The sequence below is a fragment of the Hemitrygon akajei genome, chromosome 20 (genome assembly GCF_048418815.1).
Source record: "Hemitrygon akajei chromosome 20, sHemAka1.3, whole genome shotgun sequence".
NCBI classification, from domain to species: Eukaryota; Metazoa; Chordata; class Chondrichthyes; order Myliobatiformes; family Dasyatidae; genus Hemitrygon; species Hemitrygon akajei.
Window position 1 is genome coordinate 14,342,300 of NC_133143.1, and position 13,402 is coordinate 14,355,701.

The 13,402-nt window shown below is 42.7% G+C and overlaps 1 protein-coding gene across 6 annotated transcripts in view; it reads right to left on the bottom strand.

Annotated features, from left to right (window-relative positions):
* phactr1 (phosphatase and actin regulator 1) overlaps positions 1 to 13,402 on the bottom strand; it is a 474,929-nt gene that overhangs the window by 227,773 nt on the left and 233,754 nt on the right. For 2 of the 6 annotated variants that reach the window (XM_073023901.1, XM_073023898.1), the window contains exon 1: positions 6,456 to 6,835. The exons of the other annotated variants lie outside the window; for them this stretch is intronic. In XM_073023901.1, the coding sequence (XP_072880002.1) occupies positions 6,456 to 6,687 (232 nt within the window). In that variant the 5' untranslated portion in view covers positions 6,688 to 6,835. Of the gene's footprint in view, positions 1 to 6,455; positions 6,836 to 13,402 lie in introns of those variants that run through there. 6 annotated transcript variants of the gene reach the window in all.

Sequence of the window (13,402 nt, forward strand, 5' to 3'; positions counted from 1 at the left end):
AGAGAAGGCCTTGGCGAGTAGGGTAAAGGAAAACCACAAGGCATTCTTCAATTATGTGAAGAACAAAAGAATGACAGGAGTGAAGGTAGGACGGATTAGAGATAAAGGTGGGAAGATCCTCAATGCGAGGTCCTCAGTGAATACTTCTCTTCAGTATTAACCAGTGGGAGGGAACTTGATGACGGTGAGGACAATATGAGTGAGGTTGATGTTCTGGAGCATGTTGATATTAAGGGAGAGGAGGTGTTGGAGTTGTTAAAATACATTAGGATGGATAAGTCCCCGGGGCCTGACGGAATATTCCCCAGGCTGCTCCACGAGGCGAGGGAAGAGATTGCTGAGCCTCTGGCTAGGATCTTTATGACCTCGTTGTCCACGGGAATGGTACCGGAGGATTGGAGGGAGGCGAATGTTGACCCCTTGTTCAAAAAAGGTAGTAGGGATAGTCCGGGTAATTATAGGCCAATGAACCTTACATCTGTGGTGGGAAAGCTGTTGGAAAAGATTCTTAGAGATAGGATCTGTGAACATTTAGAGAATCATGGTCTGATTAGGGACAGTCAGCATGGCTTTGTGAAGGGCAGATTGTGTCTAACAAGCTTGTTAGAGTTATTTGAGGAGGTGACCAGGCATATAGATGAGGGTAGTGCAGTGAATGTGATCTACATGGATTTTAGTAAGGCATTTGACAAGGTTCCACACAGTAGGCTTATTCAGAAAGTCAGAAGGCATGGGATCCAGGGAAGTTTGGCCAGGTGGATTCAGAGTTGGCTTGCCTGCAGAAAGCAGAGGGTCGTGGTGGAGGGAGTACATATGGATTGGAGGGTTGTGACTAGTGGTGTCCCACAAGGATCAGTTCTGGAACCCCTATTTCTCGTGATTTTTATTAACGACCTGGATGTGGGGGTAGAAGGGTGGGTTGGCAAGTATGCAAATGACACAAAGGTTGGTGGTGGTATAGATAGTGTAGAGGATTGTCGAAGATTGCAGAGAGACATTGATAGGATGCAGAAGTGGGCTGAGAAGTGGCAGATGGAGTTCAACCCGGAGAAGTGTGAGGTGGTACACTTTGGAAGATCAAACTCCAAGGCAGAGTACAAAGTAAATGGCAGGATACTTGGGAGTGTGGAGGAGCAGAGGGATCTGGGGGTACATGTCCACAGATCCCTGGAAGTTGTCTCACAAGTAGATAGGATAGTTAAGAAAGCTTATGGGGGTGTCAGCTTTCAGAAGTCGAGGGATAGAGATTAAGAGTCGCAAGGTAATGATGCAGCTCTATAAAACTCTGTGTTAGGCCACACTTGGAGTATTGTGTCCAGTTCTGGTTGCCTCACTATAGGAAGGATGTGGAAGCATTGGAAAGTGTACAGAGGAGATTTACCAGGATGCTGCTGGTTTACAGAATATTATGATCAGAGATTAAGGGAGCTACAATTTTGGCAAGAAGGAGGATGAGAAGAGACATGATAGAGGTGTACAAGATATTAAGAGGAATAGACAGAGTGGACAGCAAATGCCTCTTTCCCAAGGCACCACTGCTCAATACAAGAAGATATGGCTTTAAGGTAAGGGGTGGGAAGTTCAAGGGGGATATTAGAGGAAGGTTTTTTACTCAGAGAGCGGTTGGTGCGTGGAATGCACTGCCTGAGTCTGTGGTGGAGGCAGAAACACAAGTGAAATTTAAGAGACTACTAGACAGGTATATGGAGGAATTTAAGGTGGGGGGGGGGATATATGGGAGGCAGGGTTTAAGGGTCGGCACAACATTGTTCTATGTTCTATACACTACATTCTGTTTTCTTGTTTACTACCTCAGAGTTTTTATCTATGGTGTAGTTGGTTTGCTGTAACTTGGTACATGTGACAATAATAAGTCAATCCAATTCCTATCCACTCAGCGCAAACTAGTGACTGGGGAAATGAAGATGGCTGGAAAAACGTGACAACATGTACTTGAAGAATATAGTGTGGTTAAGTTACTGGACAAGCAGATATGTTTTGAGCCCTTGACCAGTTTGACCAGGGACTTGAAATTCATGCAATAATGGGTCTGCCCAGTTCCTGAGCATTCAGAGTATGTACAGCCTGTACAAACTGAATGAATGAGTGTTTGGGAGATGAGCCGAAAAGTTTCCCAGTGGCTGCAGGATGCAGTATCTCATGCTGTGTGGGGACTTGGCTTGCAGGCATATGTCTGACTTGCCAGCTGTTTGAGTTACAAACAGTTCTCAGGCTCAGAATTCTGCTTTCACTTGGGGTGGACCTGCAGCTAAATCTGAAATTAATACTAATATTAGTACCAGTAAGTGTAATGCTAACTGTGAAAGTGCCAGGCACTTGTCAAAACGCACCTGGTTCACTGAAGTCCTTCAGAGATGGAAGTCTGCTGTCCTTACAGCTGACTGAAGTGACTTCAGATTGTGCTGATTGATTTAAGCACCTCCTTAGTTCAGAAGAAGCCAGAGAAGGACAATAAATAACACTTACACAACGCTGGAATAACATTCCTGATGAAGGGTCTCAGCCTGAAACGTTGGCTACTCTTTTCTCACAGATGCTGCCTGACCTGCTGAGTTCTTCCAGCGTTGTGTACGTATTCTTTGATCCACAGCATCTGCAGTTGTATTTTTGTGTCAATAAATAACACCACTGCCAGTGACATCCGTATTTCGTGAAGAAATAAAAATGAAAGCAGCTTTTGAATGGTCTCTCACTGGCCTTCACCCATCTTGTCTCATAAGACCATATCCTCCCATCTGGTAGGCGCTACAGTGGCCTCCACTCCCGCACCAGCAGGCACAGGAAGATCTTCTTCCCCGAGGCTGTGACCCTGCTGAACCTCACATCACAGCGCTAAGCAGTACTGCACCCACATTGTACTGTCTCAGTACTTGTATATTTGTGTGCTGTAGCACTTACTTTTTATTTGCAGTTATTTTGTAAATAACACTATTTTTTGCATTTCTGTTTAGATGCTAACTGCATTTCATTTGGCTTTGTATCTGCACTCGGCACAATGACAATAAAGTTGAATCTAATCTAATTTAATATCACAATGGAAGAGGATTAGGTCTTTCAGCCCATTCAATCTGCTCTGTCATTCCATCATGGCTGATTTATTATTCTTCTCAACCCCATTCCGCTGCCTTCTCCGTGTATCCTTTGACACCTTTAATAATCAAGAACCTATCAACCTCTGCTTTAAATATACTCAATGACTTGATCTCCACAACTGCCCATGGCAATGAATTCCACAGATTCACCACCCTTTGGCTAAAGAAATTCCTCCCCATCTCTTTTCGAAATCCGTGCATGCTGAGTCTGTGCCCTCTGGTCTTAAACACCCCACTACAGGAAACACAGTCTCCATGTCTACTCTATCTAGGTCTTTCAAAATTTGATAGATTTCAATGAGTTCCCCTCATTCTTCTAAATTCCAGTGAGTACAGACCCAGAGCCCTCAAACGCTCTGCATATGTTAGCCCTTTCATTCCTGGGATCATTCTCATGAACTTCCTCTGGACCCTTTCCAATGTCAGCACATCTTTTCTGAGAAAAGGGGCCTGACACTGCTCACAATATTCCAAGTGCAGTCTGATCAATGTCTTATAAAGTCTCAGCATTACAATCCTGTTTTTAATTCTAGACCTCACAAAATGAATGCTAGCATTGCATTTGCTTTCCTGACCACTGACTCAACCTGGAAGTTAACATTTAGGAAATCCTGCACTAGCATTCCTAAGTCCCTTTACAGACCCCCCCCCCCCAACCCTCCTCAACTAATCAACGTCACACACAGGTTTCCACCAGCCTCACTTTATCCCTCCCCACCTCCATCTCCTATCTGGTCCCATATGTACCTCACCTCTCCCTTCTCCAATGGTTCCTACTCCCATCTCCTTATCAGAATCCAGCATCTGTATCTCCCTCCAGCAGCTGCCTTCCATGTTTACACTCCCATCTCCCCACCTTGCTCCATCTATTGTTTATTTTCTTCCTCTCTCTGTGTCTTCCTCCATCTATAATTCATCTGCCATAGTCTTTCAACTCCACCCCACACACCTCCTACCTAGCACTACTTTTCTGTCATCTTGCTCTCTTTCTCAGTCCACTGATGACCTCGGAGTCCTATCTTGCCACACCTCTATGCTGGCCTCCTTGCCTCTCCACTCTCAGTCCTGATGTAGGGTTTCAGCTCGAATGTTGACAATTTCTTTTCTCCCACTGAAGCTGCTTGACCCACTGAGTTCTTCCAGCACATCACATGTAGCCCCAGCTTTGAATTAGATTGATCATCTGCAGTTATCATTAACACCTAGCGAAGAGTATGGTTGTGCTAGGCTTGGGTCATTATTCCATGAAAACCAATGAACTGGATTCCCTGGCCTGTGAACTGTTTAGCTGGGAAAAGATGTCATTAAAGTGGAAAGAGTGAAAAGAAGATTTATGAGATTGTTTTCAGGACTCAAGAACCTGAGCTATAGGGGTGGTCTAGGCAAGTTGGATCTTTATTCTGTGGCATGCAGGAGACTGAGGTATATATCTCACAGATGTATTTACAATCATGAGGGGCACAGACAAGTTCAAAGTACACTTATTATCACTTATTAGGTATACAACCATGGAATTCATCTTCCTCACATACAGCCATAAACAAAGAAAACCACCAACCCCCCCTTCCCTCATGCACAAATGAAAACAAATAAAAACACAGCTGAAAAACACAAGAATATAAGACACAAGACTGAAAGTGTCCAGCCATATTCAGTTCAGTTCAATCCAGCACTCTGTCAAGTTGAATGTTCATAGTCTATCCCCCAGCGAAAATGAATCAAGGACTGGTAGGGCATGGGCTTCATGTGAGAGGGGGAAGAGTCAAGTGGCAACTTCTTCACTGAGAGAGCAGTGCATATATGAATGAGCTGCTGGATGATGTGGTTGAGGCTAGTACACTTAAAAGACATTTGTACAGGTACATAGATAAGAAAGGTTCAGAGGGAATGGGGCGATTGGGGGCAAATGGGATTAGCTTAGATGGGCATCTTAGAAGAGTTTGACTGAAAGGCCTGTTGTTTGTTATTTTATGACTGATTTCCAGCAGATAAGTTGTCAGCAGGAAACCATAATGATAATGGAGTACTCTGGGGAAACATTGGCCATTTGACAGAAACTTCCAAATCTTTATGTGAAAAGTCATAATGACCAGCTGCAGGCCAGGTCCCTTCCTCTCATCAAGATTGAGCAATGGTATATTTAATACAAAGAAAGACATTTTTCAACATTTCCATTCTGCTGAAATAGAGTTGCATTAATGCCTTTTGTGAAGATGACAGGTTCTATTTTTAGGAGAGAAGATCATGAATAAACTAGTAACTTGCTAGCCTTCATATTAAGTACCAGCCAGTGCTGTCTCTGACAATATCATTATTAACTCACACGTTTCTCTCAACATTTTAAGCCATTGTAGTTCACCTAATTCAGGGGTTCCCATGGACTGCTTGCTTAATGGTATTGGTCCATAGCATAAAAAAGGTTGGGAACCCCTGATTGAATTTGTATCTTCAAATGTGCACCCAGAATTCTATTACACAGAGCAATTGCATTAGCTTTTTATTTGATAGTGCTGAGATCATTTATTTAAGAAAAACAACAAAGTATAAATAGAAGTAAAAACTCTGGCTGTGATGCTCCTAGATGGCTGCCAGTTACACCGATAATACAAAATAGGGTAACCTCACAACCATTCCAAATCTTTACATAATTCACAATGGTGACCCCAGCATTCTAACAGTGAACGAGTGAATAAATAACCGCTCCAGGAGCTTCCACTGTAACAGAGCTGACTGAGATGACTACTGATTGCAGTCAGAGAGCTGAGAGAAGACTGCAAGGTTCAGCGTTCCACCTCTGCTGCAAGGATCAGAGCTTCTCCCTCACCTTCTCCCTCACCTCATTACTGGCCAATGTTTAACAATAAAGAATTGATGATTTCTGATACCAAATCCCGATCCCTGTCACCAGCCCTCAATATCGAATTATTTGTGTAATATGCCTACCCTTGAACAGCTTGTGTTTATCACACTAACACTAAAAGCCAGATTCCCTTTACATGCACCACCTTAGATACATTAATGCAATGCACTTTATATAACTGAAACACCACATATTATATTCCTGATTGATTGTTAAAATCTTGATTTTGAGTATCAACTGAAAGATACAAAGAGTAATCCTAGATGAGTTAGTATACTAGACACACTAGTAAAGCTTCAGAATGATTTTGCCTCACAGAAAGACCATAAAGAGGTCATGTCAGCTTCCCGCTGATCCACATGGAAGATATTTTGCAGTAAGATTAATAAATGATTTAAGCAATCATTCTAGCAACAGAGACCATTAAACGATGGTAATAGCTCTTGAAAATGCACACTATAATAAAACTGACACTTCCTTACCATCTTTAGCTCCCTCTCCACGGCTACAGTTGCTGCAAATATGCTTGATCTCCTTGCCTATGTGGCACTGAATTACAAAGGAAACACTGTGGTTCACAGGCTCTTTCAGCGGCTTCATTCTTATGAAGTAAAGGGCTCCCTTCTTGGGTTTCTCCTCGCTCATTCCGTGTGCTGGTCTTTCTCTACAGCAGGAGGTATGAGCTGTTCTGTGCAAGCGGAACAAGCTATCCATAGGCTAAAGGATTAGCAGCAAGTCACATCACAAGGAGATCAGGAGACGAGACCCCAGTCTACTTGTAGTGACCCTTCAGCCTCAAGCAGAGCAATGTAGATAACTGAAGGGCATGCACTGTGTGCTGGCTCTTTACACCTTCTCTTCCTTCCCCACCCGACACACACACACACACACACACACACACACACACACACACACACACACACACACACACACACACACACACACACACACACACACACACACACACACACACACACACACACACACACACACACACACACACACACACACACACACACACCTCACCCCCGGTCAATAGTCCTGATTAAAGGATGCATCCTTCAGAGTTACTAAGCTGTAGCACACAGCACATCTGAAACAAGATAATTCACCCTTCTCTGATACAGCTAGGTTGGAGTTACATCAGAAGAGTTAACTCTGGACAGAAACAAATTGCTGTTATCATCTAATTTGCTTAGCTAGTTACTCACAGAATAAACTTTAGTCCTCTGGTGCCAATATAAATATGTTCAGTGTAGGATTACATTTATTCATTGGCTGAATGTGAAGCTGCCCCTTGGTACTTGTATAAAAAGCAACCAAGAAGTATTAATCCCATAAATAAAACAACATCCTGTGGCAGTAACAGGACAGACACACACACACAAACTCTGATCTACTTACTACATTTTGCCTACATTACATATGTATTTTCAAAGGTACTATGATTGAAAATTTCAGTTAAAAAATTCCTCTCAATGGGTTTCAGAATGCTTAGACTTATTAATGTCTCCCTGCCGAACGTAGTATGATCTTGGATTGGAGATTATGTAAACCCCAAGTGTAGACCTTCTGGAAAGTTGCAGATGACACACTAAGCTCTCTAGCGTGGTATCATTGTTCCTATGTAGCCTTCAGCCCTCATTGTCCAACATTCATGTTAACATTTGGTGACTTCCCAGTGTCTTGTAGCAACTCACTGCAGTAAGTCTCCAATCTGAATACTTGCTTGCTTCTATTTGATGTCCAAAGATCTTTGATTTAAAATCCAATTCAATGCTCTTATATTAAGTTATTCATGGCCAGTAAGTTATTTCAGGTGGACTGCTCTGAGGTTGACATGAGAGACATACAATGAGTGAGGTCGAGACTAATTTGACATTAAGGATTGGAAGATGGGTACTCAACAAAGAGCAGGATTAAAGGAAATCACCTTAATGTATGGATTGCCAGGATAAATACTCTTTACATTCTCATATTTTGTTATAACATTAAATCAATACTTGATTGTTATCACGGATTCTGTGAACATGCTGGATAAATTCATAGCTCATTGAGGAGGAGGCCATTCTGCCCACTGAGTCATTGGCAGCTCAAGGAGCATTCTATTAGTCTCATCACTCCCTTTATTTCTCTGTAACCTATTCCCTCTCACATGTCCATCAACCTGTCTCCCTCTCTTCTTGCAGCAGGTGGGAGGTGCAGGAGTTTAGGGTCCCACACCACCAAGTTTGGGAGCAGTTGTTGACCTGCATCTATCAGGGTCCTGGATGAACTTTACTCGCTCAGGCACTGAACATCCTCCACGACTGTGAGCTCACTTTTGGGGTCTCTGCAGCTCAGGTTTTAGATATTATTAGTTTACTTTTTCATTATTTGCATGATTTGTCCTCTACTGCACACTAGATATTTGTCTGTCTTTGCTATGTATGGTTTTCGTGGATTCTTTAAACTTTGAACTTTTGAACTTTGAACTTCCAACCCTCTGCCAATTTTCCTGTTATTCACATATATTATCTGTCAAAGACTGATAGATAAGGACCATGACTGAGATAGATGAAGCTGCAGATGCTAGAGAGAGAGAGAGAGAGAGAGAGAGAGAGAGAGAGAGAGAGAGAGAGAGAGAGAGAAAGCTTGTTAGAGGAACTCAGCAGGTCAGGCGGTGTGTGTGGAGGGAAATGGTCAGCTGATGTTTTGGGTGAGACACTTCAGCCCTTCATCAAGCCTGCTTTTTCAAATTTGAGGGCAGGTTAGAAGAGCATAGTGAAATTGATGAAATTGGTGAATTAGAAACATAGAAAACCTATGGCACAGTATAGGCCCTTTGGCCCACAATGCTGTGACGAACATATAGTTACTTTTAGAAATTACCTAGGGTTACCCAGAGCCCTCTGTTTTTCTAAGCTCCATGTACCTGTCCAGGAGTCTCTTAAAAGACCCTATTGCATCCACCTCCACCACCGTTGCCAGCAGCCCATTCCACGCACTCATTACTCTCTGCGTAGAAAACTTACCCCTGACATCTCCTCTGTACCTACTTCCAAGCACCTTAAAACTGTGCCCTCTCGTGCTAGCCGTTTCAGCCCTGGGAAAAAGCCTCTGACTATCCACACAATCAATGCCGCACATCATCTTATACAGCTCTATCATGTGACCTCTCATCCTCCGCCATTCCAAGGAGAAAAGTCAAAGTTCACTCAACCTATTCTCATAAGGCATGCTCCCCAATTCAGGCAACATCCTTGTAAATCTCCTCTGCACCCTTTCTATAGTTTTCGCATCGTTCCTGTAGTGAGACGACCAGAACTGAGCACAGTGCAGTACTCCAAGTGGGGTCTGACCAGGGTTCTATATAGCTGTAACATTACCTCTCGGGTCTTAAACTTAATCCCGCAGTTGATGAAAGCCAAAGCACCGTGCGCCTTCTTAACCACAGAGTCAACCTGCGCAGCAGCTTTGAGTGGCCTATGGACTCAGACCCCAAAATCCCTCTGATCCTCTGCACTGCCAAGAGTCTTACCATTAATACTATATACTGCCATCATATTTGACCTAGCAAAATGAACTTAACTAGATTGAACTCCATCTGCCATTTCTCAGTCCAGTTTTGCATCCTATCAACATCCCGCTGTAAACTCTGACAGCCCTCCACACCATCCACAAGTATCCATTGCAGGAGGCAGCATCAATGCTGTTATTGATGAGGCAGAGAAAGGTTTGGGGAGTGGTATCAGCGAAGGACTGGAATAACAGCTGCTCCACATAGCCAATTCTAGGCTAACATGGGTGCCAAGAGCTACACTTTTGACTTGCAGAAAGTGGGAAGAATCAAAAGTAAAGTTGCACAGGGTAGGCTTAAGTTCTGCCAGGACTAAGAGAGTGTTAGTGGAGTGGAATTTGTTGGATCTGTGTTCTAGAAAGAAATAAAAAAGAAAGAAAACAGAAAGAAAATAGTCTAGAAAGACTCTTCTAAAAGAGTCCTAAGGCTTTCCTGAATCTGGGTGTCCATGATGATGAGGTTGTGGCGGCCAGGGAAGTGCATGTTGTTAAAATGGAGAAGAGTATGCAAGGTGTCTAGACGTATGTATGAAGGACTAGGTAAGGAGAGGGGAACGATTGAGTTAATAGAGACATCAATCAAGGTCAGCTAAAGTTAAGGTACACACCAGGCACACCCTGAGCAAAGAGCAAGTCAAAAGCTTCTGTTCATGTTACGCAAAACTAGGAGGAGGTGAGCAGAGACCCTCTCAGGGAGCAGAGGCATTCACGATATGCAACATATTCTGGACCCTGAACCTGGAGGTGTGGTGTTGAAATTTGCAGCTGACATCAAACTGAGAAGAATACCAATTATTTTGAGCGCTGCACAAAAATACGGAAAGACACATAAAGGCTTGAAAAGTGGGTGGATAAATGGCAAATTAAATTCAATCTAGCGTAATAAAGTACGTGCTTGTTCAGTGTAGTGGGAGGAATAATGAGAATATTTATTCAATTGAAGGTAAGGCATGGAAAAGAGAAGGGGAGCAGAAGATGAGAGAAAGCAATCCAAGCACCACTGGAGGAAGCTGAGAATGATAAGGGTGCAAACTAATGCATTTGGGTTCATTCCCAGTGGAACAGAAGGCAAAACTGGCAAATTGTATTCGAAGGTTTTGGGATTAAACCTTGCTTTCTGTGGGAATTGTGATCTCAATGTGTGACTAAACCAAGCTTGCTGGACCCAGCATAGGACACACACAAAATTCATGCAGTGATCTCATTAATTTGATTTCAGAAATCAGTCACTCGTGCTAATGAAAATGTTTTATGCACTGGAATATTAACCAGTGAGTAGCTCCCACCAATTTCAGTTAGCTCCAACTACAGCAAGAATGCCTAGGGAGTGAAGTTGTGAGGGGGGGGTGCAGGGCATTTTGGAGTGGAACCAACTGACAAAGTCATTCCATTGACCATTAGAGATAGAGATAGCAGAGTATGAGGAATGGTGAGGCAGACTGTCACAGTTTGCACCAAGGCTTTATTGGGCCAGGTGGAGAGATGTAGGGTGGGTGTCCTCTGACCAAAGCATTGGTAAGCTGTCTTAGGTGTACAGGGAGATTTTGTTTCCTTTTCTCATTTTACAGCATGTGAGGCCACTGTTAGTTACCTGCCCCTACTGGCAGAACATGCAAAGTTCTGGGATGAACTCAGCAGGTCAGGCAGCATCTGTGAAAGGAATTGAAATGAATGGTTGATATTTCTGGTCCAGACCCTGAACCTTTTGTATATTACTCCAGATTCCAGCATCTGGCAGTCTAGTCTCTTGGCTCTTGAGCTAACTTCTGAATGTGGGATGTTTGTGGTAGTTAATAGGTTATTCCAATGCCACTGCCAATTGGGAGATGTTCACATATTGTACAAGCTGGGTTATCGATAAAGTTCAGCTGAATATCCTGCATGCTGCTGTGCTGGTGTGCTCTGCACCATCCCTCATGTCAAACACAACAGGGGTTCATATCACCTACATGTCAAGCTAGGTAAGAAGGGTTTTTACATCAGTCCAGAACAATTACTGTTTTCTTTTAAATTCAAGATTGTTAATTACATTTAATAATGTATGATTTAAACACAGAAATTTGGATTACTGGCTTCCAAAATAGTAGTCTTGTGATTTGTTACACCTATAACTAGTGTTGCTTTTGTGAGGTGTTACATCATGAAGGTATAATGTCACAAGATTTAACACCTTCTAATACATCTTCTTCTCAGTAATTGTCTCGTCAATCCTAGTCATGAGGGGCTCCTGCTCTTAATTTGTGTGTATGTGCCATTTTCCAGTCCTGGTAATCTTCTTGAGAGTGAAACTCTCTATTTGTCAAAAGCTCATAAAGTAGTCTATTTAATCCTAGCCTAATCTTGGGACCATTTACAATAACCAATTAACCCACCAACAGGTGCATCTTTAGACTGTGGGAGGAAACAAGAGCACCCAGAGGAAACCCTCACAGTTATGAGGAGAACGTCCAAAGTCTTTAAAGGCAGCAGCACCCACCAGACCCACCATCTAACCACATGAGGTAGTTTGCAACCCTTCTAGCACTGAGGGACTCCCATAGTACCACCTCAGCAGGCAAGGGCAGACCTCTGCAGCCAGAGAAAGTGAGCATGTGACAGAGGAAGCTTAGCTGTATCCATAGGTCAGAAGAATGAAAAATCTACTTGTTCTTTGTGGGAAACAAGACTGGGAGCTTTCCTACAATGTAGTCATACCCTCCAACCACTAGAATACTTCAGCAAAGGGAGAGAAACCACAAATTCTCTGCAACGATCAATGCTAACTGATAGAATGCAACTTTAAATGTCTCTTTGAAGAAATCCAACAAAGTTGAAAGGGATGCAGCAAGAGTTCACTGTACAGGTGATCAGTCATTACAACACAGTGACAGAACTCTTAACGCTGGTGAAGCTCTGACACCCCCTTCTAGATCTGCCCTCTGTCATTCATTACACCTGTGAAATCTCTCACCTAGTTTTCAACCTTCTTTAAAACGGGAGAGCAAAGGAAGGATTATAATAATCTGACATTGCTGAAATAAAAAGTAAAACAGAGTTATTAGTAGTTCATATGGAAGCAGTTCCCAGTACAGAAGCACACAATATAACTTCCACAAAATGTCAAACCTGCAGAAGTATTTTGCACCTGATGACTGGTGCTGTTATAAACAGAATCTGCTTCTAGCTTAATAAATATTGAAGTACATCCTACTCATTTACTGCATTACTAACTGTGTTGGATTGCACACCCACAAAGGCAGAAGCAGTAGGTTCTGGATAAACAATGAGGTGGGAATGTCGTAACTGCATTTCATCAACTTCTGAACATTACTCACAAAAGATTCCTCTCCAAACACTGGCTCATCTAAATAAACCCAGATAAGGTACCAGCTACCAATGGGATTATTAACTAATTTCACTTGTAAATTAAAGAAAGTCGAAAAAACTGCAGATGCTGGAAATCTGAAAGAAAGATGAAGAACAGAATTGTTTACAGACCCGAGAAAACCTGCAGAGGCTGCAAGTCCTGAGCAACACGCAAAAAATGCTGGAAGAGCTCAGCAGGTCAGGCAGCATCTATGAAAATGAATAAACAAGACTTTCATCAGTACTGGATTGTTCAGATCTTCATACAGCATTTGTAGAGAGACAGAGAGAAACAATAGTTAATATTTCATGTTGAAGCATCAGAAACATTAACTCTGTTTCTTCCTCCACAGATACTGTCAGTTTTATGAGGGACAAGTATGATGTCAAAGATGAGAGCGAACACAGAGGCGGTAATAACAGATGCAATGCAAAGCCATACCTAACCAAATCCGAACCAAGAGTCTTCGATTGCAGGGAGTTTATAAACCTTAACACATTCCCAGCACCTTTGCCCAAATCAATA